At 45.6% G+C, this 26,001-nt stretch overlaps 1 protein-coding gene across 8 annotated transcripts in view; it reads left to right on the top strand.

Annotated features, from left to right (window-relative positions):
- CRACDL (CRACD like) overlaps positions 1 to 26,001 on the top strand; it is a 52,954-nt gene that overhangs the window by 8,280 nt on the left and 18,673 nt on the right. For 2 of the 8 annotated variants that reach the window (XM_068680854.1, XM_068680812.1), the window contains exons 2-7: positions 7,878 to 8,312; positions 18,644 to 18,720; positions 19,674 to 19,836; positions 22,238 to 22,373; positions 22,734 to 22,898; positions 23,526 to 23,594. In XM_068680854.1, coding sequence (XP_068536955.1) covers positions 18,654 to 18,720; positions 19,674 to 19,836; positions 22,238 to 22,373; positions 22,734 to 22,898; positions 23,526 to 23,594 — 600 coding nt within the window. In that variant the 5' untranslated portion in view covers positions 7,878 to 8,312; positions 18,644 to 18,653. The other 6 variants (XM_068680822.1, XM_068680830.1, XM_068680841.1 and 3 more) reach the window with 6 other exon arrangements.

The raw sequence follows: 26,001 nt of genomic DNA on the forward strand, positions 1-26,001 counted from the left end.
GAGGCTGGTATTGCTTGTAGGGATCCCAGTCAATCATTGCTGGTGCAATAGCTTGTTCTTTCACTGGATGTTGTCCTTATCCAGCCATGGAGCCTTTATGAGTAATTACAACACACTAAAGATTAGGATTTGACAATCTAGAGCGGATGCAATTGCATCGTCATAAGCATGCCCAGAACATACTTATCTCCACAAAGAGGAATGAGCCACACTGGGACTTCGTACCTGAGTGCTGACTAGCTGCGAGCAGCCCCTTGTTCCTTTTTATTTTTTTTTCAGCTTACACGCCTCAAGCAACAGGTGCCTGGCTTGTGTACTGTGCTGCAGCGTGCACGTTGTAGTGGGACATCTGCAGCGCGACCGGGGGTGTTCAGCCAAGGTGGGACAGCTGAGTGAGGACAGGCAGAGGGGTGGATCAGAGAGCAGGCTTGCCAAGCCCCCCAGGGAGTGAAGGAGCTGAGGAACCCACATTGTTCCTTTTCTGCGTTTCTTTTGTGTTTTTTTTTTTTTGTTTTTTTTTTTTTTTTTTTTTTGTGGGCATGGCCCCAGCCTAACTAATCTCACTGTATAAAGCGCGAGCTATTTAGCCCTAATGAAAAGGGGAAAGGAATAAAGCTCCTTTGTTCCCCCACCTCGCCGCTCCTTTCCCCAGGAGATCCTCGCTCAGTTACCATGGATATGCAGGCTGGTGGTGCGGTCCCGTCCTTTATGCAGCACACCTACTAACACCTGCACCAGAGCAGCTTTCAGACACGGGCCTGGCTTCTGCTGTATCTGGTGCTGAGTTATGCATCTCGTTATTTGTGGCTGGTCGTTCCACCTCCTTGAAGCAGATGCAGCGCTTCGTGACTTGTCACCTCCATTGATGACGATGCCGAGCAGGAGCCCAACTGGTGCAAGCCACCATCGTGAAGTCCGTAAAGCAGCTGGGGGGCTTTAAGGTTTAAGGTTTCTCAGTGCCACTCCCTTGAACACCAGGCAGCCGAAATACCGGGTTGCACTAAGGCCTGGAGTAGGCGGGTCAGTGCCATACAGCTGAAGAGTGAAGGAATTTGTATTGCTGATGATTTATACATCTTGTTCGTCAGCTGTGCTCCGATTGTGTTTGGTTTGGCACTCACTGAGTAATCAGGGAACCTTTCCTGTGGCTTCAAGGGACGCTGGATCGAGGCTGCTGAGACCAAGGACACTGAACAGCTGGGATATGCTCATGAATTTCCTAACGGAGGGTGGAAGCTCTGCTAAACCACCACCAGCTCTGTAGTATAGGCATTGATCTGAATGTTAAGAGATCTGGGCTGTGCAGCCCTAGCGCTGTTCCCCCTTACTTCCCTATGTGGTGTTGTCCGTGCCACCAAAAAAAACACCACAGGAGAAACAGAAAAAGACAAGTGCCTTTGCAAATTAAAGAATGCAGTGAAACATGGCAATGAGAGCTCTCACTTAGGCTATTTGCATGAACAATTGGGCTCTTGTGGCATTTGAGAATGAAATGATTTTTTTTTTTCATGAAATGAATGTGTTTTCTGTCCTGAAATACCTTTAAGAGAGAGCAACAATAATAATGAGAGGATTAGAAAATGTCTTTGTTAACAGCGTTGCTGTGTCTGTGATTTGTCCAGAGCAATGCGAGATCTCCTCCAATATGAATAGCACCAAGCTTTCTACTGCTCTTATTATTTAATTGTATTCTCATGGCATTCAGAGGACTCGGCCAGCACAAGCTGTTGTGCTTGGAGCTGTGAACACTCCAGAGTCTTCTCTAAAAAATCAGAGAATCACTTAGGTTGGAAGAGACCTCTAAGATCATCTGGTCCAACCTTTAACCTAGCACTGCCAAGTCTGCCACTAAGCCATGTACCTGAGCACCACGTCTGCACGTCTCTTAAATATCTCCAGGGACGGTGACCCCACCACCTCCCTGGGCAACCCGTCCCAGTGCGTGACTGCTCCTTCTGAGCAGAAATGTCTCCTCATTGCCAGCCTGAACCTCCCCTGGGGCAACTTGAGGCCATTCCCTCTGGTCCTATCACCTACTACCTGTGTGAAGATGCAGACCCCAGCTCCCCACAACAGCATTTCATCCGCTTGTGTTCATTCAGGCAGCTCAGGAACATCTTGCTGTTGAACGTTCAGGTTTTTTCCTTCCTCCTGCCTCCATGCTTCCTCTGTCCTCTCCCTTGTGCCCTCTCCAGGCAGCTGCTGGTGGTGTTGGGCAGCCTGGGCAGCAGCCACTTACCTTTCCCCAGGCAGAGTGCTGCCCAGGCTGGGTGTGTGGCACCCATCTCCACATGAATCATTTGTTACTGTTCCTGGAGCCTCTGAAAAATGATTTAGAGGAGCCAAGGAAAGGTTTTTCCATGCAGCATTTGTTTCTCTTGGAAGTGTGCGGGCAATTCTCTGCCATTAGCTGGTGCACAACACGAGTGCTTTTCTTTGTACAAGGCTGCACGATGCCAACAGCTGGGGCTGGAAATCCTCCATCCAAGCCACAGCCTTGAGACAACTCGCTTCAGGCCACCTCGGTACCCGTCTCTCTTGGCTTTGTGCTCTTTTGCCTCCTAAAACTTTTATATGTAGCTCTCAAAGGCAGAAAGAGACAATTCCTGCTGGTCAAGCACAGCCTTGCCCAGACCTTCCTGTCTGCCTGCCTCTCTATTTCGGATGCCAAGCCAACAGCAAGAAGGAATCGATGCTGTGAGATTGAAAAGCAAGTGTATCATTTAGCTGCCTGGACCAGCAGATGGCAAGTGCAGAGGAAAAAATCAATCTAAGAGCCAGTCTGGGGACTAGGCATTAAATAAAGCCATCTGGCGATGTATGAGGGGAAAGGAGAAGATGAGACCAAGGGCTGCTTTAAATACCTGCTCGCAGCAGAGATGAAGTTGCTGGGAGTTCGTGTCATGGCAGAGCAGATCCTGACCCTGTGGGAAGGTCTGTGAAGTGTTAAAAGCCTTGGCGGTGCTGGGGAACCAAACGTAAGGCACCAAATTGCCAAGCAGGGAAAACCCAAGACGTAGCAGCGCTTCTGTGTTCGTGAGACCACAAGCGGTGCTCTGTGTTGAAGAGTAAATACAGACACTGCAGGTCTGAGATGCCTTATAGGAGTCTGTCGCGTAGAAAAGGACTAAGAAGACAAGCAGGGAGTGAGCAAAGAGGGCAGCCTGATATATTCCTAATTCTGAAAGAGATTTATAAATCTGGTTTTATGCTGCTGCCGTCACAGGTTGTTACTTTGCCACACTACTTCCCGGAGAAGGGAGATGCGTGTGGTTTTGCTCTTAGGCTTTTAAATTAAAGCTGCTGAAGAGAAGCACAACTCGCTGGAAAGGGAAGTGGTATTTCACCTAAGTGCCCAGCCTTTCTGTTGGAAACTTTGCTTTCAGGGAATGTGATTCCAGAGCCCAGAAGTCTCGCAGATGTTATTGCAGTTTCTGTTGTACAGGTCAGTGCTTTGTCTGTTTTTTTATAATCTAAGTGCACACAGCTGCTAGCCTGTCTTTTACATTATAATAATTCAGTTCTGGGTCTTATTCTTAAACTTATACGTGTTTAAGACATCCTTAAACTTATACATGTACTTTTTTTCTGAAAAAATGTGGAGACAGTGGCACATCCTGAACATTCAGGTTCTCCAGTAGCTGCCAGCTTTATTGGCAGACCGATTCTTATTATTCCCATAAAGAGCAATTGGGGGATCATTTTACAACGAGTATTGGTCTTCTTGTCCAGGCCTGTGGCATTAAAGAGAAAAAATAATACCACCACGCAGGCACCAGCTGTAGTGAAATGAAAAAAAATCAGTACCATAATGTCAGTCTTTAATGCCTCTGTTGATAGTAAGGTTCATGTACTTGATGGCGTAGCAGCTATATTTCGTGCATTAACTGTCAGTTTCCGACACTTACATGGAAAATGGTTGCAACTCTCACTGAAAAAAAATCCCTTCCAGCTTGTCTGCGTGGTTACCGATCGGTTATGGCATCTGAGAAAGTCCAGTTGTCTTTATTTTCCCTCAGTCTCCAATAACCAGGCTAACAAAAGACACTATTTCAGTCCCTCCACTGGGATGAATAATTCATTGCCCCGCACTTTCTGTAAATGCAAACTATTTCTCTTGTAAAGGTTATTTACAAGACAGCTCCGGACACGCAGACGTTGATTTGCTGCCTCCTGGCACGTCACTCTCCTCTCATCGAGAGGGAAGCAGTAGTTTATTTCTGTGAAACCTTGGTTAAGGGTTTGCTCTCTGTCCCCGTGGAGTGGTGGTAGGTATCCCATGGCGGGCAGCAGGGAGCCTGGCAGGATTTCAGGGCTGGGAGGAGCAGCTCGTCTGTCTGTGGTTAAATTCGGGCTGTGTTGAAACACAAATTTTGAAGCCCATATTTTATTACAAGGTGTGCATGACGAGCTCAGTACATTAGCATCCTTCTGTATGCCTCAGGGAGATCAAACCCTTCGTTAAGCATCTTCCCCCGGAGAAGACACGTGCCTTGCCAAAACGTGCCTGCAGGCAGAGCTCTGCGGGTAGAGGGAACTGCTGCCTTCCTCTTCCTCGGTGCGGTGCGTTTGGCTGGCATCTTAAGCTGGCATAAAATGAAGCCGGTGCAGTCATGCATGTTTAAACAATAAGAAGATCTGACTGATTGTTTTTAACCATACGGTGTGGCTTTTCTGCACCCCACCCACAGCCCTTTTACTGCTCACCCATTCTTGCTGTTCAGGACTCAAACCGAGGAGATGTTCAGAGGGAGGAAATGTGGCCGGTTTGGGCTCTCATTTCAGTCTGAATTTCCAGCAGCGTTCTTCCTATCTGCATTTTTTTTTAAGCTAACTGACATAAAACTGTTTTATTATTTGGCAGTTCTCACTGTTTTATCGCCTGCTACCATTCTGCTCCGTATACCACTCACAACCCCTTTTCCACCCAATAGAAATGTAAAATTGCCCTTGATTCTTCACAGAATTTTGGTTGTGCTCGAGAACTGCTAAAAAATTAATGGCTGTACAACAACTGGCAGCTTTGCCAGCAGTGTCAATGATAAAAAAATGAGCTGTTTGCTCACCCATGGCCAGGAGATGGTTGGATTGTGGCACTTAAATGAAGCAATTTCTTCATCTCCAAGTATCTCCCTTGGCTGTCTACCCCTGTGGCAGTCCTGGTAAACGCCCTTCAGTCTGTATACAGAAAAATGTGAGAACATTTTTCTCTTTATTTCACTACCTCTTTCTCTTTTTTCCCTTTCTTTCTCGCTTAACACCTTGTTACTGTAGGACTCTTCTCTGCAGTCTACCCGTCCTTGTAAGATCTGCTTCACATCTGAAAGTCCTGCCCCCTGAAAGGCTTCCCCTTTCCCTCTCTCTCTCAGGCTCAGCGATTCTCTATTTCATCTCAAATCTTTCATGCTTGTGTCTTGAAATTTCTCTTTGCCTCTAATAAGGGCCTTATTTTTGAAAGCTTGTTTTTGCTGCACTTTTCATTTTGCCAGGCTTTCTCTTTTTTCCTCTGATTTCTGCTGTTCGGTGTCAGCTCGTGCTCCTCAACAGAAAAGCAATTTGGAAGAGTTTGTAGGAAGCAAATGCACTGAAATCCACTCCATTTGGTTTGCAAAAGAAGAATCCAGTAAAAAAAAATGAACCTAGTGCTATCTAATATACAGCTATTGCTATGAACAGGGTCTCTGCATCATTCTGCCATCTGATGATGCTGTTTTTTGGATTGCCTTTCATAAATAAAATTGTTTCAGAATACCTGTACTAGTTAAAGTTGAGTTGTGCTGCACAGAGCTCTGATCCCTGACTTACACTCGGTACTGTGTTATGCGATCAGCTTTTCTTTAGCAGCAGGCAAGTGTATATTTAACATCTTAAATTTTCACAGTTTACTCCCTCCAAATGTTGCTTGGTTATCTACAATTATTTTTATTTTTTTATTGGGACTTTTTTAAAAAATCTGGATTCATTCATCTTTGCTGCTCCCAGGGTCATGACATCTCCAACTGCATGGTTTGGAAATTTTGGTGCTCTTGAGATAAGACAGCCCTGAGCTCTTCCTATTTCTGCAAAAAAGGTGAGAGAAGGGAAATGAACAGAAACCCTATCATTTTCCTATCAACATGTTGGGCTTTGGCTCTTGTTCAGGAGGGTATTTGAAGCATCACAATATTCATCTGCTTTTGGGCTGTTGCAATTACGGAAGGGATAGACGGCTTCTCTGGGTAAACACAGGCTTTGTGAGGGAGGGGAAGATTTCAAGCACAGCCAAGAGATCGGCTGCTAGGTGTGCCGTTGCACGGTTGAGATGGTTTGGCATTTCTGCAGACGCTTGTGTGCATTTCCCTTCTACTAAACCCTTGCTTTGTTTTTAACAGGTTTAACAGGTAAAAATGTTGTAGTAAGTGGTGGAAAAAAAAACATTTTAGGGTCACATCTGGAATTCTGTAGATATAACGGGCCGGTCTTTCTCTGACTGGGACCCTTCTTTAAAAGTGCTTCTACCCATGGGCTGGCTGGCTGGTGTATACGTGTATCTCCTACAAACCTTAGGAATCTGGGGGTTCTGGTTGGCAACAAGTTGAGCACAGGCCAGCAGTGTGCCCTGGCAGCCAAAAGGACCAACCCTGCCCTGGGGTGCATCAGGCATGGCACTGCTAGTGGTCAAGGGAAGTCAAGTGTCCTGCTCTGCTCTGGATATAAAAAGGGCATAAAATTATTAGAGTGTCCAAAGGAGGGCTAGAAAGATGGTGAAGGGTCTGGGGGGCAAGACATGAGGAGAGGTTGAGGCCCCTTGGTGTGTTCAGCCCCGAGCAGAGCAGGCTGAGGGGAGGCCTCATGGCGGCCTGCAGCTCCCTCACGAGGGAAGCGGAGGGGCAGGCGCTGAGCTCTGCTCTCTGGGAACAGCGACAGGACCCGAGGGACCGGCATGGAGCTGGGACAGGGGAGGGGCAGGCTGGGGGGTTAGGGAAAGGCTCTGCACCCAGAGGGTGTTTGGGCACTGGGACAGGCTGCCCAGGGCAGTGGGCACAGCACCGAGCCTGTGGCAGAGCCCACCCCGGCAAGGCGAGAGCTGCTCCTATAAGTGAAATATGCCCAGGTGTGACGGGGCAGCATTCAGCCAGAATCAGAGAAATCGCTCCTGCAGCGACACCCCTCATCCTCCTTGTTCTCCCTGGTCACCTCCAGCCGTCAGGGGAAATACCCAGCGTGGTGTGCTCGGCACTGCTTTCTTACCCTTTTTTCCCAGAGTGGAGACGTTCATGTTGTCAGCAGAAAGCAAACAGGCATATTTTTCCTGATGTTCTCCTCTGTGCAACTCATTTATATTACGCTGCATCCAATGAGTCATTATTTTCTTTCACTATAAAGGGTAACTAGGGTCAATTATTTGCCATCCAAGGGACCCGGAGGTTCTGTAGCTCTTCAGCCCTAATTCAGGTCTTATTTTTCATCTTCTAGAAAATGCATACCGAGGAGGCTGCAAGCTAAACAGGGTAATGAATGCACTGGCATGACAGTAACTTAAAATATTTGAAAGGTCAGAAAATGCGGATTTCGCGTGTCATCTTACCTTTCCCGACTTACTTCTCTTCTGTTTTCTGTGTTATGAGTTTGGCTTAGAATACTCTTTGTAGCACAGGTGTCCGGGACAACCTTAATTTCTCGGGTTTGCATGTTTAACCTTCTGTCATTTCATCTGTTAACCAAGTACGTGCTGGGTGGTTTCTTCCACTTTCTCTAATGACAAAGATTGAAATACAAAGATCTTATTTCAAGCTTAAGAACTTAGAGCCTCCTTGGCACAAAGGACAGGAAACTCGCCCCCAGTTTTTGCACGTGCGCTCCCCGTTTTCACGACAGGTGCCTTTTTTTTGTCCCAGGAGCAGTTCATTGCCATCCCGCTGCCTCTGCAAAGCCAGGAGGAACTTTTCCCTGCCTTGCCAGGAGAGACCCGGCTGAGCTCCCCGAGCAACATCAGCCTGCGCTAAGAATTCAGGTCAGGATCTCCCCGCTGGTCTCCTAGCAACTGGGGGATACTGGTGCTTTCTCCCTCCACTGACTCATTCGGCACCAGATGCAGGGACCTCACACTTTGGGAAGGCAGAGCAGAGCCCGGTGCTGGATAACTGAGGGGATGTAGCGTGCGCTGCCCAAGTCGAACCGAATCGAGGCTTTGCAGGATCCTCCACGCAAACCTTAAAGCACCTCCGTTGTGTTTGCTAGCGCTCAAAAGTTTGGCAAGGTGACAGATCTCTTCTGAAGCACCAGTAGCCTTTTGTGTCGTGTCAAATCTGGCAAAACAGGAACGGATGCAGGTAAGCAGCTGAAGAAAGTTCACGTTTGAGTTGCCTTAAAGGTAGATTTCCTGCAGGTGCAGTGCGTTTCTTGGTTACACCGATGCACAACATTCACTCGCGCAAGTATTGACCTGTCCTTGGACTTAGTAAAGTTTCATCGGAAGGTAAGTAAAAAAATAAAGAGGAAAGATAAACTATCTTCCCTAGTTCCTTGTACTATCTGCTTAGATAGTGCTGAAAACAACTTTTAAATTACTTTGGTTTGTTTATTATAGAATGGGCTAATGAAAAACCTCTAAGTGGTCAAGAGTTTTTGGTTGCCACTCTCTCAGAGACCAGCTGCTCGTAGCATGGTTACAAAATGGAAAGCAGCAAGTCCTCCCGACTGTATTGTTTGCACAGGCCGGCAGTCGCTGCCTGTGGTTGTTAGCACTGTGGGGTTTCTTTCGGATTTTTTACTTTCTTCCCTAGATTGCAAGTAGAAACCCTTTGACAAGTGCAAAAGTTGAAGTAATGTGCTGTTCTAAAAAAAATATTTGGACCAAAAAACATTCCCGTGTGTGCTGTAGCCCCCCCTTCTTTACTCACAAACACCAGAGATCGTGGGATTTACACCAGGGTGTATTCGTATCTATTGCCAGCACAGGGGTGGCCCGATAGTTTTCTGAGGGACCGTTTCTCACAGAAAATACAGTTCTCATATTTTGAAAAACGTGGGAATGAATGTCGCCAGGTGCACACAAGCGATTCAGCTTGCCTTTTTCAGCAGTCTGTGAGCAGTACGCTCCAGCTCTTCAGCAGTGGGATTTGGCTTAGCCCCAGTTAACTTGAGCAGAGGCCTGCCAAGTGGCATCAGCCAAAGAGCTGGCTGCATGGCTCTCGGACAGACACGCTGCAAGCATCTCTGTGGGTTTTTTTTTTTTGCACTGGAGGCTGTAGCGAGGTATTCTAAACAGGGATATATAAAAAAAAATATTAATAATTTAAGCTGTATTTTTTAATGATCTCTAATATGGAGCTGTTTAGTTTGAGTGCTGACTCTAGGGCATTCAGGACCTGATTTCTTCAGAGACACTGAGTAAGTGCGGTTTCAATTGATATCTTCCACGCTTAGTATTCAGAAAAACAGCTCCCAGAGTCTCACGTTGCATACCTGATACAGCGGCTGCTTTTCAGTGCTTGAATGGCTGGTTTGGTATCCCAAGCTTTTTGTCTGTGTCAATATATGGGAAAGCTCATACCTGCATCCCTAGCACCCGCGGTGTATGTGTGCAGTTAAGAAGAGAGAAAAAATCCATGCTGGGCCAGGATTTTTCTGCAGTTCAGGATGTTCCTGATTAAAAAAGGATCTCCTAAGTGGGTAAACGTCACACTCCTGTGTGCTCAGGTGATATAGGGTAGAGAGGGAGAAATACGTGAGCTTCACGTTTCATTTAATTGTTCCTTTCTCAAGATCAGCAACTTTCAGGAGACGGTTAACAGCAGAAACCTCTGCAGTCACTTTGATCTGGCTGTTTTAGTAAAGCAGCATCCTCAGAGGATAGCGTGGGGCCCGAGAGGTTAAGCTGTCCGGCGCTGCCTGCTTGCTTTTGTTCACAAAGCAAAAGCTGTGGTGTCCTCTCAGTAACAGTCTTCTGTCAGAGCTGGGAACTCTGCTAGAGACCTCATTCCCTGACTCAAGTACTTCTAAAATGTCTGAAAAAAATAAATGTTAAAAGGAAGGAGGCCCCTAAGCAAGCAGGGTCAGATTTTCCTCGTCAAGCTTGAGCTAGTGAATTTGCCAGCTGGATGGAAAAGGCTAAATATTTCCCTGCTACACCTACACTGGAGGCCCTCTGCGGATGTGCAGATGGCCAGGCACTTGAGAGTCCAGCCAAGGGAGCATGTGCCAGCGCTTAGGGGTTTAACAAAAATCTGGAACGGGCCCTGTAGGCTGGTGTCAGCAGCCGGCATCGCAAATCTGGGTGCCCGGAGATGTGGAAGAGCCAAGCCTGGGAAGATTATTGGGACATAGACCTTGCAATGGATGGTATTTCTTGATAGGAAATGCATGATGATGAAGACATGACCATCTTCTCTAAATACTGCTGACAAGAGACAAAAGCTGCCTCAAGAAAAGGGTAGTGTTGGCACCAAAAAATAAAAATAAAATAGCTATAGGCTGGCTGTTTAGTCAGGACATTTCTAAGAAGCTCCCAGAAGAGCATTTCAGTCAAAGGAATGGGGAAAAATGGAATTGTTTTCAAAATAGGCTTTCATTGGCCTGTGAAAGGGTTATGTGAAGTGTTTGTCAGCACTAATAGGGGACTGAATGCTCGGGAAGTCCCCTCTGGTAGTACGTTCCCAGGGTTTATCCTGACACACCTACACAGAGCTCAGGGATTTAAGGGCACCAAAACATTGCTGTTCCTCTGGAAACTACCCCATGAGAGAAGCGGAAGAGGTGAGAGGACTCATGGAGGCCCTGCAGGGGAAAGGGACTGACAGGAGAACGCATCTGATAGCCACGGGTCCTGCAGAAACACGGCGCTGAGGAACCCTTGTGGACAAAGCTATTTATGACTCACATGCTTAAGACACAATCTTTCCAAATGGGGTCCCTTCCACTCCCCATAGGGAGCTCCTGTGCTTCACTGCTCCCATTCCTCTGGAAAAGCATCCTCTGAAATCAGATTTTCTGGCACCCGAATGCCAATGCCAATTTAATTTATAAAAGCCGCAGCACATTTTGTTGTGCTCGTTTCAGGCAAAGCTCAAGTGTCGTACAGTCACGTGTGTTGGTGGTGGATGAGAGCTCTCAATGCCATGCTGGATTTCTGCAGCTCACTTACATGATATCTGCCAAATTGCAGGCAGGAAATTTCTGAATTAATGACAAATATTTCCCAACAGTCGTTAGTTAAGTGCCTGCACATGTTAAATTAACCATAAGAATCTTGTCGTAGTCATCAATTAATAACTTGCATCCCATCAGGCGTTCGGTGTTGAAGTGAAATGTTTGTGAAGTATTCAAGGAAAGGAGCCCAAAGAGACAAACGGGACAAGTTCCCAAATTTTTGGGTTGGTTTGGGGTTTTTGCCTGTTGCAAGCACCATTTTCAGGTCCCTGTGTAGCCCTTGGGTCTCCCTTGGCGCAGGGGTAGGGCAGTGGGGATGGGAAGGCAGAGCACCTCCCTGTGAACACCCGGGTGGTGCTCTTCAGTGCCATCCTTCCCCATACTTCCTACAGTCTCCTGGCTTTGTCCTGCATTTAACATTTTTGGGTGTATTCCTCTGAGTGTCCTGCACACGTGCTCCCTGGCACTGGTCCTGGACAATCGGGCACATCCAGGGACTTGTGGATAGAGACAGCTCTGGACTTCCACTAGGTAGCAATAAAACCTGTTAAGCCCCACCAAAGGAATTCAACGTTCGCATCAGCCGAGCAGGGCTAAATGAGGAGGAGTCAAAAGATGCTGGAGGAGCTCGTTGCCATCTATCAGCCTGCCTCCTGCACCTCTTCGGAGGGAGCCTCGTGCAGCAGGCAGGCGAGGGGCCGGTGGGGTTCAGTGGCAGAGGAATGTGGAATGTGTTTACCAGGTAGCGGTTATCACGGAAATATGTGAGCACCATCGCCCGGGGAAATTTTGGAGGATTGAGCCTGCGCTGAGCGTGGCCGTCCCTCTCGGACAGCCCCGCGTGGACCTTGGGGAAGGCACCGGCCTCTCAGCCCGCAGCCAGGGCCCGGCAGAGGGGCGAAGCAGGGCAGGATGCTGCCCTTCCCCACCGCCTCCCGTTGCCCTCCCCGCTGCTCCTTGCTGCTAGGATGACCTCAGAGAGGGACAGAGGGACAGCTCGGTGGCCTCTAGGCATGGCTGCTTTCTACCGCTGCATCCGAGGGGACTCCAGGTGAGAGCACGGCCGCGGCCGGGCTGCCCCGAAGCAGCACCGGGGGTCGCTGAGGACTGGGGACCCTGATGGGACCTTTCTGCAGCACTCCCGGGGGTCAGGCTGCTTGTGGCTGGCTCATCTCGGACAGTGGGCTGGCGTGTCTCTGCCTGGAGGGGCTCAGGATTCCCTTGGGATATTTAATTCATTCTCCCCACATTCCCTACCTTCTTTTTGTCCTTTACTGTAAATATTTAATATTAACTCCATTCAGCACACGGTGCATAGAGGATCACGGTGCTTATTTCATCCCTCCAGCACAGGAATGCTGGAGGAACCCCGTACAGCGCGTCCTGGTCTCTTTGTTTCCTGCACTTTTACCCGTGTTCGGCCAAACCATGCTCTATTTTTCATTGCATATATATCTGGGATATTGCTGTGTTCTGCCTTCAGGTGAAAAGACTCGTCCTTAACTTCTGAGGAGACGACAGGAGCGTTGGAATAAAGCTGCTGACTACCTCACAGTTATGTAGCCGAGGGTAAACAGGCAAGGCATTATAGATGGGCTCCGAAGGGACAAAAACGGGGCCACGTTCAGATCCAATGTTCGCAGTTGCAATTGACTTCATTGTCTGGGCAGCTTGGCCCGCTTGGAGTTGTGCTCTGAATAGCAGAGAAAGCTGCATAAGGATCTCATTTTGGTTAGTACTAAAGCCTCTCCGCATCCCAAGCTCCCATTAACCTCCGCACTCCACAAGAGCCTGCTTACATTAGCCTAATTGATGGGGCTGCAGGTGTAAGAGCCTGCAGTTCCTCGGGGCTCGCTGTGCTTCCTGGCCAGGCTCTTTCTTTCTCTGCCACACAGTGTGTGTGCGTGTATGTATGGGGACGATTTATTGTAGGTACGGCTCCAAAAAGCACGGGGGGATCAATGAAAGCCCTGTTACGTTTCGCTGAGTCTAAACCCACGGAGACCTCAGAACGACGTTGATTTCTGTGCTCCCTCTGAATACCAAACGACCTTGTGTAATTATTTTTGTGAAATAGCTTCAGGAATGTTCCCGGTGCTGAATTGAAGAATAATTGCGATTGTGGCGTGTAGAATCAAACGTAATTTTGTTCTAACTAAAGCAAGACATTTTGCTTTCTTTTCTATTGCTGTTCAAGGAGAGGCAGGGTGAATTTTTAATGCTTTTCTGACCCTTGACTCTCAGCGATGTTAGCCCGCTACTGTACAAAAAGGATGAGCTCCTTCAGAACATCATTAGCCAAAGCGTGCGCGCTTGATCCTATTGAAGTTCAGCATAGAGACTGTGCTGCCATCGCTGGAACGGCTGCTCCAAGCCCCAAACTCCACTAGTTTGCTGAACTGTTTGTGCTCTTAAATACAGCAGAGGATCTCTAGTAGGGAGCCAGCTGGGGGAGGTCTTGGGTCTTTGTGCAGAACAGCTACACTTCTATTATCCCGGTAGGCTGAGAGAGAAGAAGGAGAGTCAATGTGCTTTTATTACTCCAAGTGTTCTTTTAATAACGCTTTCCACGGTGGTGGAACAGCTCTCCCGGGCTGTCTGTTAAATCACAAAAAATATGAGCCTTCCATTGAAAGGAAGAAAGGAGGTGCTTTTACATAGCAATAATGCATTTCACATGAGTTTGTTCCATTCTCTTGCCAATGTAAACTTTTTTTTTCCTGTTCTTAATTATTTTATGTGGATGTTTGATTTGCGTTTGCTGTTTTTTGTTTAAAGAAAGCGTATAAGCTAAGGCTTTTCCCATGAGCACAACGTGACTTTTGACAAGGTGTTTACCCCTCAGTTACTGAGCTGTGCTAGGGACGAGGAGCTCTCATCACCTTTCCGGGGCATAGTCTGTTCCCTGTACCAGGAAAAAGTCCTGGGCGATCGCGGTGACCTCCTTCCTTCTGACCTCACAGGTTTGTGTATCTCAATGCAGCACGCTTTTCTAAAAAAAAGAGCAACCAAAAAGCTTGCTCTTCACTAGCTGCTTGGGAGGAAAGTTTATTGTATGTGCTATTTGTCTTCTAGCCTCCTGCTTTCATGCAGAAAATACAGGGGAAGGGAGGTCTATCAATTCTCGAAAAATAAACAGGTAGAGAGAGCAGATTTTTTCCCCTGTTCCTTGGAAATGCTGTGTTTGTAATAGAGAAAGGAATGTGCTGCTGGCATGGGGCACAGCAGAAGGCTTGCAGAGGATCTGCGCGGTCTGTGGAAACAAATACAAATGCACCAGAGATGAGTTTGGACTGCTAGGGGAAGGAACGAGTGCCCGGGAACTATGCAGACTTTCGGGTAACATGAGAGCATGCTGCAAGGGTAGCAGGAGCTGGAAGAAATGTCAGCCCTCTTCACTGAGCCTTTCATTGACCAACAGTGCAGATTAAATAAATGAATTGTTGAAGATGCCGTCCCTATGGGCATCCATAAAAAAACGAGGTGCTAACAGCACCCTCACTCATATAAAAAACATTCATTTATATAAAAACTGACAGGCTGCTTGGTCTTCTTGGTTTGGCATAAAGGTTGGACTGGATGATCTTAGAGGTCTTTTCCAACCTGAATGATTCTATGAGTCTGTGATTCTGTAAAGTTTGTCTTTGGTATGTTGTCTGGGTATAACAAAGGGAAATGTGGTTTTCTCAAAACAAACACACAGGTCTGCTCTGGGTAAATTATTTTTAGGGCATCACCCATTCAAAGAGGATGGGAATGGAGCTGGAATACATGCAGATGCTGTTATAGGTGCTGGCATGCAGTGGAAAGTGAAGGTGGCCTTTTGGTCACAGTGACAGTGCCTGGGACTCCTGACAAAGCTCCTGGGATGACCGTGCATATGTAAGCATGTTTTCAAGTGCAGCTGTGCATTTGATTTAAAAGTCAGAGGCTAAATGAGAAGTGAAATTTGTGCTCCTTTGGCATCAAGAGAGGTCTGGAGCAGGGAAGTGCACGGCTTTGGAAATGGGGAAATGATTTGCAGTTGTTATCAACTTCTCACATCCCTTTCTGCGTGCTTCTTGGATGCGTTTATATGAACAAATGGGATTTCCAGAGAACTGTACCTCGCTCACGTGGATGCTGCTGGCACCTGGGCTGTGTGCCCAGTGCTGGCTCAGGTGCAGCACTGCTCTGCGCTTCCCACACCTCCTCTTGCAGAAGGAGGGGACCAGGGCAGGGAGAAGAGGTTTCTCTTAATAATGAACTCAAGATGATGGATGACTTCTGGAGAAGATTTTATAATTAGGTATGCTCTGAGAGATTTACTTTGGGGTAGGTTCAAGCTTTACCAGCTGGGAGCACAGACTGTGGTTTAGGAACTTGAAGTGGGGTGATGTTGGGGTCTGTATGAGCAGGAAGGAGTCTGAGCAGTGAGGCATGTTGAACAGCAGGGTTTTTTGTGCTTCGTGGATACAGATTGTGATCTGGGAGAGCATCCGCATGGTGCCTTGGTCAATCCCATGTGCCAGAGATGTGGAGCATCTCCAGAGGTATGGAAGCTTTGCTGCTGTGGCTAAATCCACAATGCTGTGTAAAACCAGTGCATATCATTTCAGTGCATATCATGGTATTGCAGAGAGGAGAGGGCAGGTCTTCCTCTCGTGTGAATGATTTCCCTAAATTCATATGTTTAAAATCACTTTACTTGCTGATGTTTCTTTGCCTACTGGCGAGCAAATGTTCTTGAACAGCACTGGAATAAAAGGTGCAAATTGCTGCCATTTGGTTCAGCTTTTTTAATACTCACTTCTGAGTGCATTGACATTTGGGAGGGGTAAGGAAGGGAATGAGCACCCATTGTGTGGCCATATTCCCTCTTTCCCTGCACTCACATATTCTCAGCTGTGTTTACTCTCTCGTAGCTCATATTAAAAGGCCATGGGAAGAAAGGAGGAAAATGGAAAAACAGTCTCTGCTGGGAAAAGTCCCATACAGAAAATATACTATTATAGGTTTGGGTAACACTTAGCAGTTTGTCATCAGACATTTTGGCCTGATAAATCTTGTAATAAGTTGACAAACCAGGTATCTCTGATATCCCACTGTGAAAAGACCCATACATGAAACCTGAACGGAAACAAAAAAAGAGAAAAAGTGCAGCTGCCAGTAGCGTGGTAAATCTCGCCCTTGCTAAGAGAGGAGAAGGAAAGCAGACAGCTCCTGTAGGATGTGAGCTCCACTGAGTCTTCAGAGCAGGGTATGATTGAAGTTAGCCCTTGGAGTCCTGCAGGTCCTTGAGGAAACTGGAGGTGAGCAGGCTGGGCCGTCCTGCTCCCCTCCATCAGCCGTGCACGTGGGTGCTGATCCGAGGCGTGTAGGCAGTGTCAGCACAACTATCAAGTCACAGATGTAACAGGCGTCATAGGTCTCAAGTGAAGCTTTGAAGAAGATAACATTAAACAATCAAATCTCCTTATGTCAGGGAGGTGGCAGGCAGGTATGGTCATACTGAGGTGGACCTTTGGTCTCTTGGTGTTTTTTTTCCTCTCACAAGTACCGTATTTTAACTGAGTCTTTCCTCTGGTGCATGAGGGTTTGTTATGGACGCTGAGGAAAAAGTGTGAGAGATTGAAAACCTGCCTCGATGGACTGTTAAAATAATTTATGCTGAAGGAAAAGAAGGGGAGATATAGACAAGAAGAGCTCTCCAAGTTCATGCATTTGGGAAAAAAAAATAGGATTTTCTTTCATGCTGGGTGGTAAACAGGTGAAAAACAGCGTTTCTCTAACAGTGTGCCACAGAGGAAGAGTTGGGAGGGAAAAGCAACTTCCCCCCACATCAGTAAAAATAACACCATCCGTTTTAAGGCAGAAATCAATGTAATTGCCTAATTGTAATTGCCTAATGCTGGGTTTGGTGGGACACTGAGCCGGACAGCCCCCTCCTCGCAGAGCGGTCTGACGGCGCACCGCGTCGCCTCATGGCTTCGGTGGAAACCGTAACTCAGCAAAACACTGAAGTTTCTGCTCAAGTATTTACTTAAAACCAAGGTTGGCCAAAATGATGGCTTCCGAGTGTACTTCCAAAAGCCTGGCCACCAGCATCCCACCCTGCCCACGTCCCTCTGTGAGCTGCGTAGCTCCCCTCCGCCGGCTGAAGAAGAAGAGGACGCCCTTTCGTGTCGTGGCATCAAGCAGGCCTCTCCTTGGTAACGGCGGCCATAAAACTCCTCCCAGATCCTTGAGGCTCAGTCACGGGCGCCCTGCCACACCTCACCAGCCAGCTCACAAGCCGTGTGTTTCCACAACATAGCAACTGTGGTGAGGGCTCACGGCCTCCCGCGCCGCCGGCACCGCGCTCCGTCGATGAACCAGCACCGGCCTGGGAGGAGGCAGCCAGGTTGCCAGCCCCGGATCCAGCCTGGGGACTTTCCTTTAAAACTATAAACTATATAAACTATAGCTGAGATACAGCTGCCTACAATGGAGAGGATGGGTCTTCTCTCAGTGTCCAGGCCCAGGACACTTTTTAGGAGGACACACTGAGTAATAAATGTTTCATTTCCATTTCACTCACTCTTTGAATTTATGAGCCTCGTTACTTAAGCCTGCTCTTATTTCAGGGGATCAAAATAGCCGTGGTGTACTTGTGCTCTGGTCTAGGTTCTGGTGTGAGCATCTGTCACCAGCACAACCCCAAGAGGTCCTCTACGGTATTTAGGTCACCCTCCAGTGAATGGCATCCATGACTTTATTCTGACTGAACCATGAAATCATGGTTTTCCAGATGGAGAAAAGAGAGCACAAACTGACTACTGCGCTGAAAATGCAGTTTAAATTACAGATACCCTGCTCTCAGGCTTGGGGCATGTACAATTTTGGATGTATTTTTTAATCTTAATTTTATTTTGCTTCAAAAAAGCAAAGAAGAAAATTTATTGTTTTATTTGTACTTGTATATTTTTTTCTGCATGAACAAAGGAGTAAATAGAATGGTTATACCTTTTCACAAAGGGTTTAAAAAAGAAGAAACACTAGAATCTGTAGAATACTTCAAGTTAAATATAAACAAAAAAATGCATGCAGTTCCTTACAAAGGTTACTGAGATGTGGTACCCAAATGCTGTGATTATCATAAAGACATTGTCTGTGGTCCTGAATAGGAGAAGAGAGGGAAACTTGGAGAAGCAAACTTCTGATGCACACTTTCAGAAGCATTCAAGAACTTCATTACACTCAGTTTTCAGTAAGGAGAGGCGAGCTGATTAACTGAACTGTGATGTGCCATCACCTTATTAAGTGGAAATAGCTGTGAAACTATTATACTGTAGCCTAAGAAGCTTCATCCTGTGGAATATTTTCATGTTGTTTATGTATTTGTAAATATAATACATGTATTTAGACATATATTGCTTATGTATTTATATACGTTACATTTTTATATCTTTATATTTTAGTACCTTACTTGTGTGCATATGTTGAAGTATTGTTATCTCATTGATATGACGGACACTATTTCTATCTCCTTTAGTGAAAGTCACATGAGTTCCTCAAGGATAATGGACCCGAAGGTGCGAGAGACCGAAGGATATGGAGAAGACAGTTCAGGTAGAATTGCTCCCTTCCTTGGTGAATGAAAAGTGCTGTAGCTTCTTGAGCTTTAGTACCTTATCTCTGCCACAGAAGTGAATCTGTTTATTTAAAGAATGCATTCTCCATTTCTTTCATTCTGTCTCCAAGACCTGTTGCAGCTTTGACATTTCTAGAGGCTTAAAGTAAAATTTTTGTAGCATCTTTTAAAAACTACTTTTTTACCCAATAAGATCTGTCAATAACTGAAACAGAAACAGGGATGCTTTCCAGTGCTGTCATCCCATCATATACGGAACGGGCATAAGTTGTTGGGATGTGCAAAACCCTGATTTCATTTTAAGTACTTTTCTTCATGGATCTTGGAACTGATCCTAATTTAGGTCTTTCCTCATTGAGCAGACTAACATTACCTTTCAAGATTACTGCTTGATTTCTATTTTAATACTTTATCATCCATTGAGACTCATAATTAGCATTCAAAACATTCTGGGATGTATTATAAAACTGACATTATAAAAGCATTAGCCTCCCGACACTGCACATTCCACCTAAGTAAGCTATTTCTACATTTAAATTGGTTTTGGTAACAGCATTGTCCTTATCATCACTGTTTAGCTTGCTGAACAAAGGCAGTGTGTTTCTGAGTTGTAATTTCTTCTCCATATCCCAGGCTGTTAATACCAAAGTTTTTCTTCATAGTCTAATTATCTCAAGAGGCAAGTAGAAACTCTATTAGGAAAGATCCTACACTGTAGGTTATTTTTGTGTCATAAACATTGCAATCCATTCTCCAGGATAATAGTAATTTCATGCTATCAGTATAGCCTTGAAAGATATTAATGCAAGAGCGGACTGTGTTGCCTCTTCCATGAAAAAATCCACTTATGAAGAAATGATCTGGGACGTGTTATTGTTCCAAAAGCTTGCAAATGCTGCTGGTTGCATCTTCTTTATTTTTCTTCACTTAGGAAAGAAAAAATCGAAGTTCAAATCTTTCAAAAAGTTTTTTGGTAAAAAGAAAAGGAAAGAAACGTCTTCTGGGAGCAGCAGTCTGAAGCTATTCCAGTCAACAAGTGATGTGGCAGCCTCACACAACGCGCATGTTAGTTATTATTCAGAAGATGAAGTTGAGTAAGTCTTTGGACTGTGGCTGGTAAACAAATACAGAGCTGCTATGATGTTTATAGATTAAAGATACCCTGAATTGCATACTCCTTTTGTTTAGAAAGGCAGCACTCTCAAACAGTTGCCTTTTTAAGGAAAGCACAAATTAAAATGCCTGACGCAAGGCAAATCACAAGTGGATGGGATGCAGAAATAACTAATAACTAGTAACTAAAAAAGCTATTGTTTAAGCATAAGTAAACCTTGGGTTATCATTTCTAAACAGTGTAGTTCTCATCTTCAAAAATGGAATGAGGTGCTCAGTTTAAATTTGATCAGAGTTGTCTTATGCCCCTAAGATGCATCTCTTATGGGTTGTTAAAAAGATGCCTGGTCATCACTCTGATGACCCATGCTCTAGAACTGCCTGTTTCTCCTCACCAAGTGTAAGTGGGAGCCTGGGGTGACCAAGTCCAATGTAGTGTTTGCGGTTAGATGAGGTGAATCCCAGTCTGCAGATCTGGATGCCTCTGAACATCCTGTCTTCATGCAGGCATTCCCAAAAATGCTATCCATTAGTTTTCGTCCAAGAAGTAACCGTGAGAAACACGGTACAAAGTCCAAAGGTGTTCCTGGATGGACAGGTGGACCTGCGCTCCTGGGTGAAGTGCAGCCAAGAGCTGCTGCTGTGCAGAGGGACTAGAAAGGCGAACCCATCCCGTCCACTTGGAACGACGCTGCACGATACAGCCACTAGGCAGCGCCAAACAACTGAAAGAAATTACAAATCTCACAAATTACTCACAAATCTCTGTAGCGTTGGCAAGAGTTGTGTTAGTCCAGCTTGAAGCCCCAGGAGTTCCGGGCTGGCAGCATCAGGTCTAGCAGTGGGCGATAGCATTTTTGTTCAACAACATATTTTTAAGAGGAGGAGTGGTGAAATTTTTTATCCCTCATGCGCTACTCAACAAGGTCATGACCGAGTGGGTACAATGTTTGGCTGGCTCAGCTGTGTTCCCTTGCCATGACTCGCAGGGTTGTAAAATCATTGTTTCTTCACATTTGTTTAAGTAAACAAAGACAAGAAAATACCTTGAAAGGAAAGAAAATTAAATAGAGCACTCATAATCTGAGATGTTTAGGAAACCTCCGCTACACGTCCAAGGGGTACGTGTCTACTAGAAAGAGAAAGCAAAGGTAGCACGCAGGGCTAAATGTGCACGTGTAACAACACTGCTTAGCTGGCTGCTGTTCAGCCATTGTAAGATGTCGGTGCATTAAGCAGCCATCCCAGCCCTGACTGGCACTTTCCCTGCAAATTGGTAGAGATCTCTGACCTTGGATGCTTTGCAGAGATCACATTTTCATGTAGATAAAGTGTTCTAATGTCTAATGCATTAAGCTGAAGCAGCAGGCTTTCCTTCCTTCTGCAGCAGTCATACAGATTAACTTTTTCCTGCAATTGTGTTATCAAACATATTTATAGCAGCTATTACAAGGAAAATGTTACTTTTTGCCATGTTTGTTTTTGTTTCTGAATGTCTCTAAGAGAGTATCTAAGATCCAAAAATACGCATTGCTATTTCTTTTTATAGACAGTCTGTTCAATTAATTTGGTAGTTACTTGAATCCGAGCAGTCATGTATTCTGGTTTGCCATTTCCCATTTTAAAAAAATAAAAATAAAAGAAAGGAGTCCTAGAAGAAATGTCTTGTGCACACATTTCTGGTCCCTGCTCAGCTGTGCTATGAGCTAAGCAGAGGAAAATCAGCACAAGAGACCTCCTAGTAGCTAGCTGTCTGTCCATGTGCCTCCCTACTGTTCCCGTGAGGAAACGAGGTTTTCATTCCCCACACGTAACATTTTCAAAAGACCTTACATGCTGCAAGCATCAAAGGTAGGAATCGCAATAAGAGAGAAGCTTTCTTCTGCTTCCTATCGCCAGCCAACGAAGTGTCCGTGAAAAAATGTGTCCCCAGGCTCCTCAGGGAAAATCCCAAGGACCTTGGCATAGGGCACAGGACCTCACAAGGATTTTATGTAAATGGTCCTAGGTGAGACCTGTATCCCCTGCAACATTTTTGTTAATTACCTGGATAGCAGGGATACGCAGTAAATGTTCTACTATGCTTACATAGTGAAAGGTACTATTTATTTTTCACAGCTCAGTTGCTGGGGCTAAACCCTCTCCAACCTTGATTTGGTTTGCCAACACGACAGATACTGACACTTGCATAGTTGGGTTGGTTTTGTGCTATGTAGATTCGCCTCAGTGACAATATATTGCATTCATGGAGAAGTTTAGAGTCTCAGGTGTGATGTGTGCTTTACACATCTATCTTCCACCCCAAAATACCACCAGAGTTCAGAATAACAGGACTGGCAAAAGAAACCTGTGTGCATTTGCTTGTTTGTTGTGTTGTTCTAGGAGCCACAAGGGCGTTATGGGAAGCAGAGCTTTGTCGCACGACAGCATTTTCATCCCTGAGACCGGGCAAGAGCCTGCAAGGCCAGTAAGAGTGTTTTCTCAAGAAAATGTTTCTGATCGGATTAGAGCCCTACAGGTAATTTACACAACATATTGTTTTTAAATGCAAGAGGTGGAATGTCTTCCCAGGCTTGATTTTTTGATGATATTTGTAGTTGAGTATTTGATCAGCAAGTAATATCTGTCTGCAGCTTCCATCAAGTGTTGCTTTTATTAATTAGACAGCAGTATCTTACCTTGGTTCTACTTAAAAGGTATTTGGAAAATGGATAGGTTGTGTGGCCCCCTAACAGAACCTCTAACGTGAGGTGTCCTGTGTTCTGGGTCATTCAACTGCGAAGCTAAAATAAAAGTAACTAATTGATCTGAACTAAAAAATGGACTGGGGAAACCTCCCTCATTATCACACGCTAATGTACATTGCACTGTGCTAAAGATGAAGCTCCAGCCTACCATGAAGCTGGGACCTCCGCCGCCATTTGGATTTCATGCAAAGCGGACAGAGGATGCTGGGACCAGTTCTGAAGACGATGGGTTACCCAGGAGCCCTCCAGAAATGTCTTTGCTCCATGAAGTCCTAAGTTCAGGCACAACAACAAGAGTGAGTAGTTCTGGTGTTGACAAAAATCAGTGTTTAATTGCTTGTTTTACCTATGTGTGGGAGGCAGAATAAATTACTTGGTTTGTAGTTTGTATCACTGCTTTACCTCTGAACAATTCAGAAATACCTTACTTGAGGTGGAAAAATGCTATCTATCTGTGTAAACAATCTCTGTTCCTGTTGAAGTATAAATATAATTCCAGAAAATGCAGAACTGGGAAAGAGAGAGTGTGTTTCTTTGCATGCATGGGGATGCTCATTTTTTTTAGGGACTACAGAGAGCTGCAAGGCATAAAAAATAGTCTGTAAAATCTGTATGCTCCCTTGAATGTGCTGATAAGAGAGTTCTCTTAATGTTTTTCTAGTCTGTCTCGGGAAAAAGAAACATAAAAGAATTTGAAACTGTTTTTTTTTCTTTTTAAATGATAGTTTTGTTGTACAAAATTTCATTCTTTATCTGCATGTCTTATACTTTATGTTTGTAGTATCCTTGCTAATCCTTAAGACTAAAGATAAGAACAACTTACATTGTCAGCATCTGTGTGCACTTTGCGTAGATGGTTTCTGCTGGTGTATCCATCTCATGTGTCGTCTCTGACTGAATCTCTTCCTCATTCCATCCCACAGTTCTCTGACTCTCACAAGCACCTTAGCTCTTTGAGTTTAGCTGGAACAGGCAGTGAAGAAGAAGAACAGGTAACTTCTGCCAAATGTATTAAGGGCCAAGCAATTATGTACGTTAGTCCTTTAATGAAACGCGAGGCATAAATATTACTTTGTTGTCTGCCTGCTACGAAAGCAGCCTTGAATGTGTGTAGTTGCATGTCTGTCTGTTTTGCCTTTATAATGCTCGTCCTCCTAATGTAAAGTTATGATTATTTATCAACATTATTCTGACGCCAAGTAAGCTCCCGTTAACTATAATTATGCCCTCTAAAATAGCTCGTATCCTTTAGCGAAATTCACAGACATGATTTAATCTCCAGAAACAATTAACCAGATTTTGACATCAAAATTGTATCCCTTTTTTTAAAGATGGGAAATTGCAGTGAAGGTTGGTTAGGTTACATGCATAGGATAAGGGAGAAGGCTCACGGAGGGGCCATGAACAATACCTAGATCCTCTGAAACCTGCCCAGACCCTTGCTTTAAACGCAAAATCAGCTCATACTGATGCAGAAGCAGTTCTCCTGGTGACAGTGGCCAACATTGCTGCTTAGGAGAGCGAGGTTCAGTCTTCAGCCAGATTCTGGCCACGTGAGCCGGCGCGAGCTGTGAATTCTGCTGAAGGGATGTTTTCAGGACTTGAGTACAAGCAAATAGATGGCTTTCTTCAATCAGCAGTCAGATGTTCTGACTGATTAAAGAGCTGTTTTGAAAGGCTCTAAAGAGTCCCTTTTAGATGTCCGCAGCTGGAGACATGGTAGAAACAACACAGGGGGTAAAGGGGAAAGTGTTTGCTAGAAATAGGAGGGATGGAAGGGAATTGCGGAAGGGAAATAGAAAAGCTAGTCCTGAGCTGACTATTCCTTGGTAATTATGCAAAAATGTATTTTAAGGCCAGCTGCAACAGGGCTCAGCAAAGATTTCTGGCCTCGCTCGTTCGATTCCACATGAAACTGTTTGAAAAACTGCTTATACGCAGCAAAACGCCAATATTTTCAAAGGAAAAAAAAAAAGGAACATGTGAAGAAGGTATTTCTTGAAAGCCGGTGCAGGCAGCCTGTAAATATATTGTCCAGCCCAGATGCATGTTGGCTGAGGGAGGATTTATGTCTCCCCGTGGCTCCATTAACATCACTCTCTGACTCACTCGCTGACTCCCGAGGCGCTGCGGTGACGCTGCGGTTGCTCAGCTTTTTCCACATGCCCCATCACTTAGCTCAGCGCCCTCCTCGTCCCAGTCTGGGAGAGATGAGCTTCAGTTAGCCCTGCTCCTGCAAGGCAGAGGAGGAGACCGGCTCGCAGAGGTGAGGAGCTCTGCCCAACGTAACGCTGAGGTTTTGGGTGGCAGTGACACCCTGTTGTGTCTTAGAAGCCTTCCTGGCTCGGAGAAGGGAGAAAGATCACACCGACCCCATCCCTTTTGGGATGGAGCTCTTCGCTGTTCCTCACCTTGTGCTACCAGATGAAGGACAGCTGAGCCATGTGAGCATGAGGTTTTGGGGGTCTTCTAGCCCCCTCTTCTCTGTCAGGCTTGGCCAGAGCCAGGCTTCCTGAGAGAGGCGGCTTTTGCAGCCGGCTCAGAGCCGGCGTTCACTCGGGCTGCTGAAACAGAAGAGGAGTAGCAAAGCAGATTCTCAGTTTTCCAGTGTAATGGCCAACGCCGAGCACTGCCAAGGAGAAGACATGCAAGTTGTCGAGGAAAAGCGGTAGCCAAAAAAAAAAAATAAAAAAAAAGGCAGGCAAATAATGACATGCCTTGAAAGAGAACATGTGCTGTGTCTTTGTCATGGAGCTGAAATGTCAATGTATTCACTGCGAGGTACTAACGTGTGATGCAGCCAAGTATCATTTGTTGCACATTAGTCATGTTCCAGTGCTACACTGCAGATATCGCAGAGTGGAAATTAATGAGAGCATCCATTATTCAGCATGGCTGAGGTGCTTTTTTTTGGTAATAGAAAGCATGATCGGAAGCTGTGGATCCAGCATCCCCTAAATCAATGGGAGTTTTCCCCTGACCGTTGAGGAAGCTGTAGCAAGCCCAAGCTGTACTACAGGTTGTCTTTTAGCTGCAGAATACACTGGCAGAAAATGCTGATGCTTTTCCCCCTCCCTAAATAAAATCACCACAATGCTGCTCTCCCTTTTTCCCCTTCAATAAAAAAACACTTGCCGAGCCTTCCAGAACCAAGTGTGATGAGGGAGGAGACCTTTTCTGATGAAATGAGCTGGAATTTCAAGCCTACAAAGGGAGACTTACCAAGAGGTGTCAGAGGTTATGTTAATGTTATGACAAATAGGTTAGAAATATCGTTTTGCCTGTTTGCACAAACTGAAGCAGAACGAAAGGAAGAACCCTCTTTAGAGTCATTTTTCATAATTTTTTCAGCCTCCTTTTTCTGTCAGTTTTTGGTGAAGCACTCAGGCAGGCTCAACT

The sequence above is a fragment of the Anas acuta genome, chromosome 1 (genome assembly GCF_963932015.1).
Source record: "Anas acuta chromosome 1, bAnaAcu1.1, whole genome shotgun sequence".
NCBI classification, from domain to species: domain Eukaryota; kingdom Metazoa; phylum Chordata; class Aves; order Anseriformes; family Anatidae; genus Anas; species Anas acuta.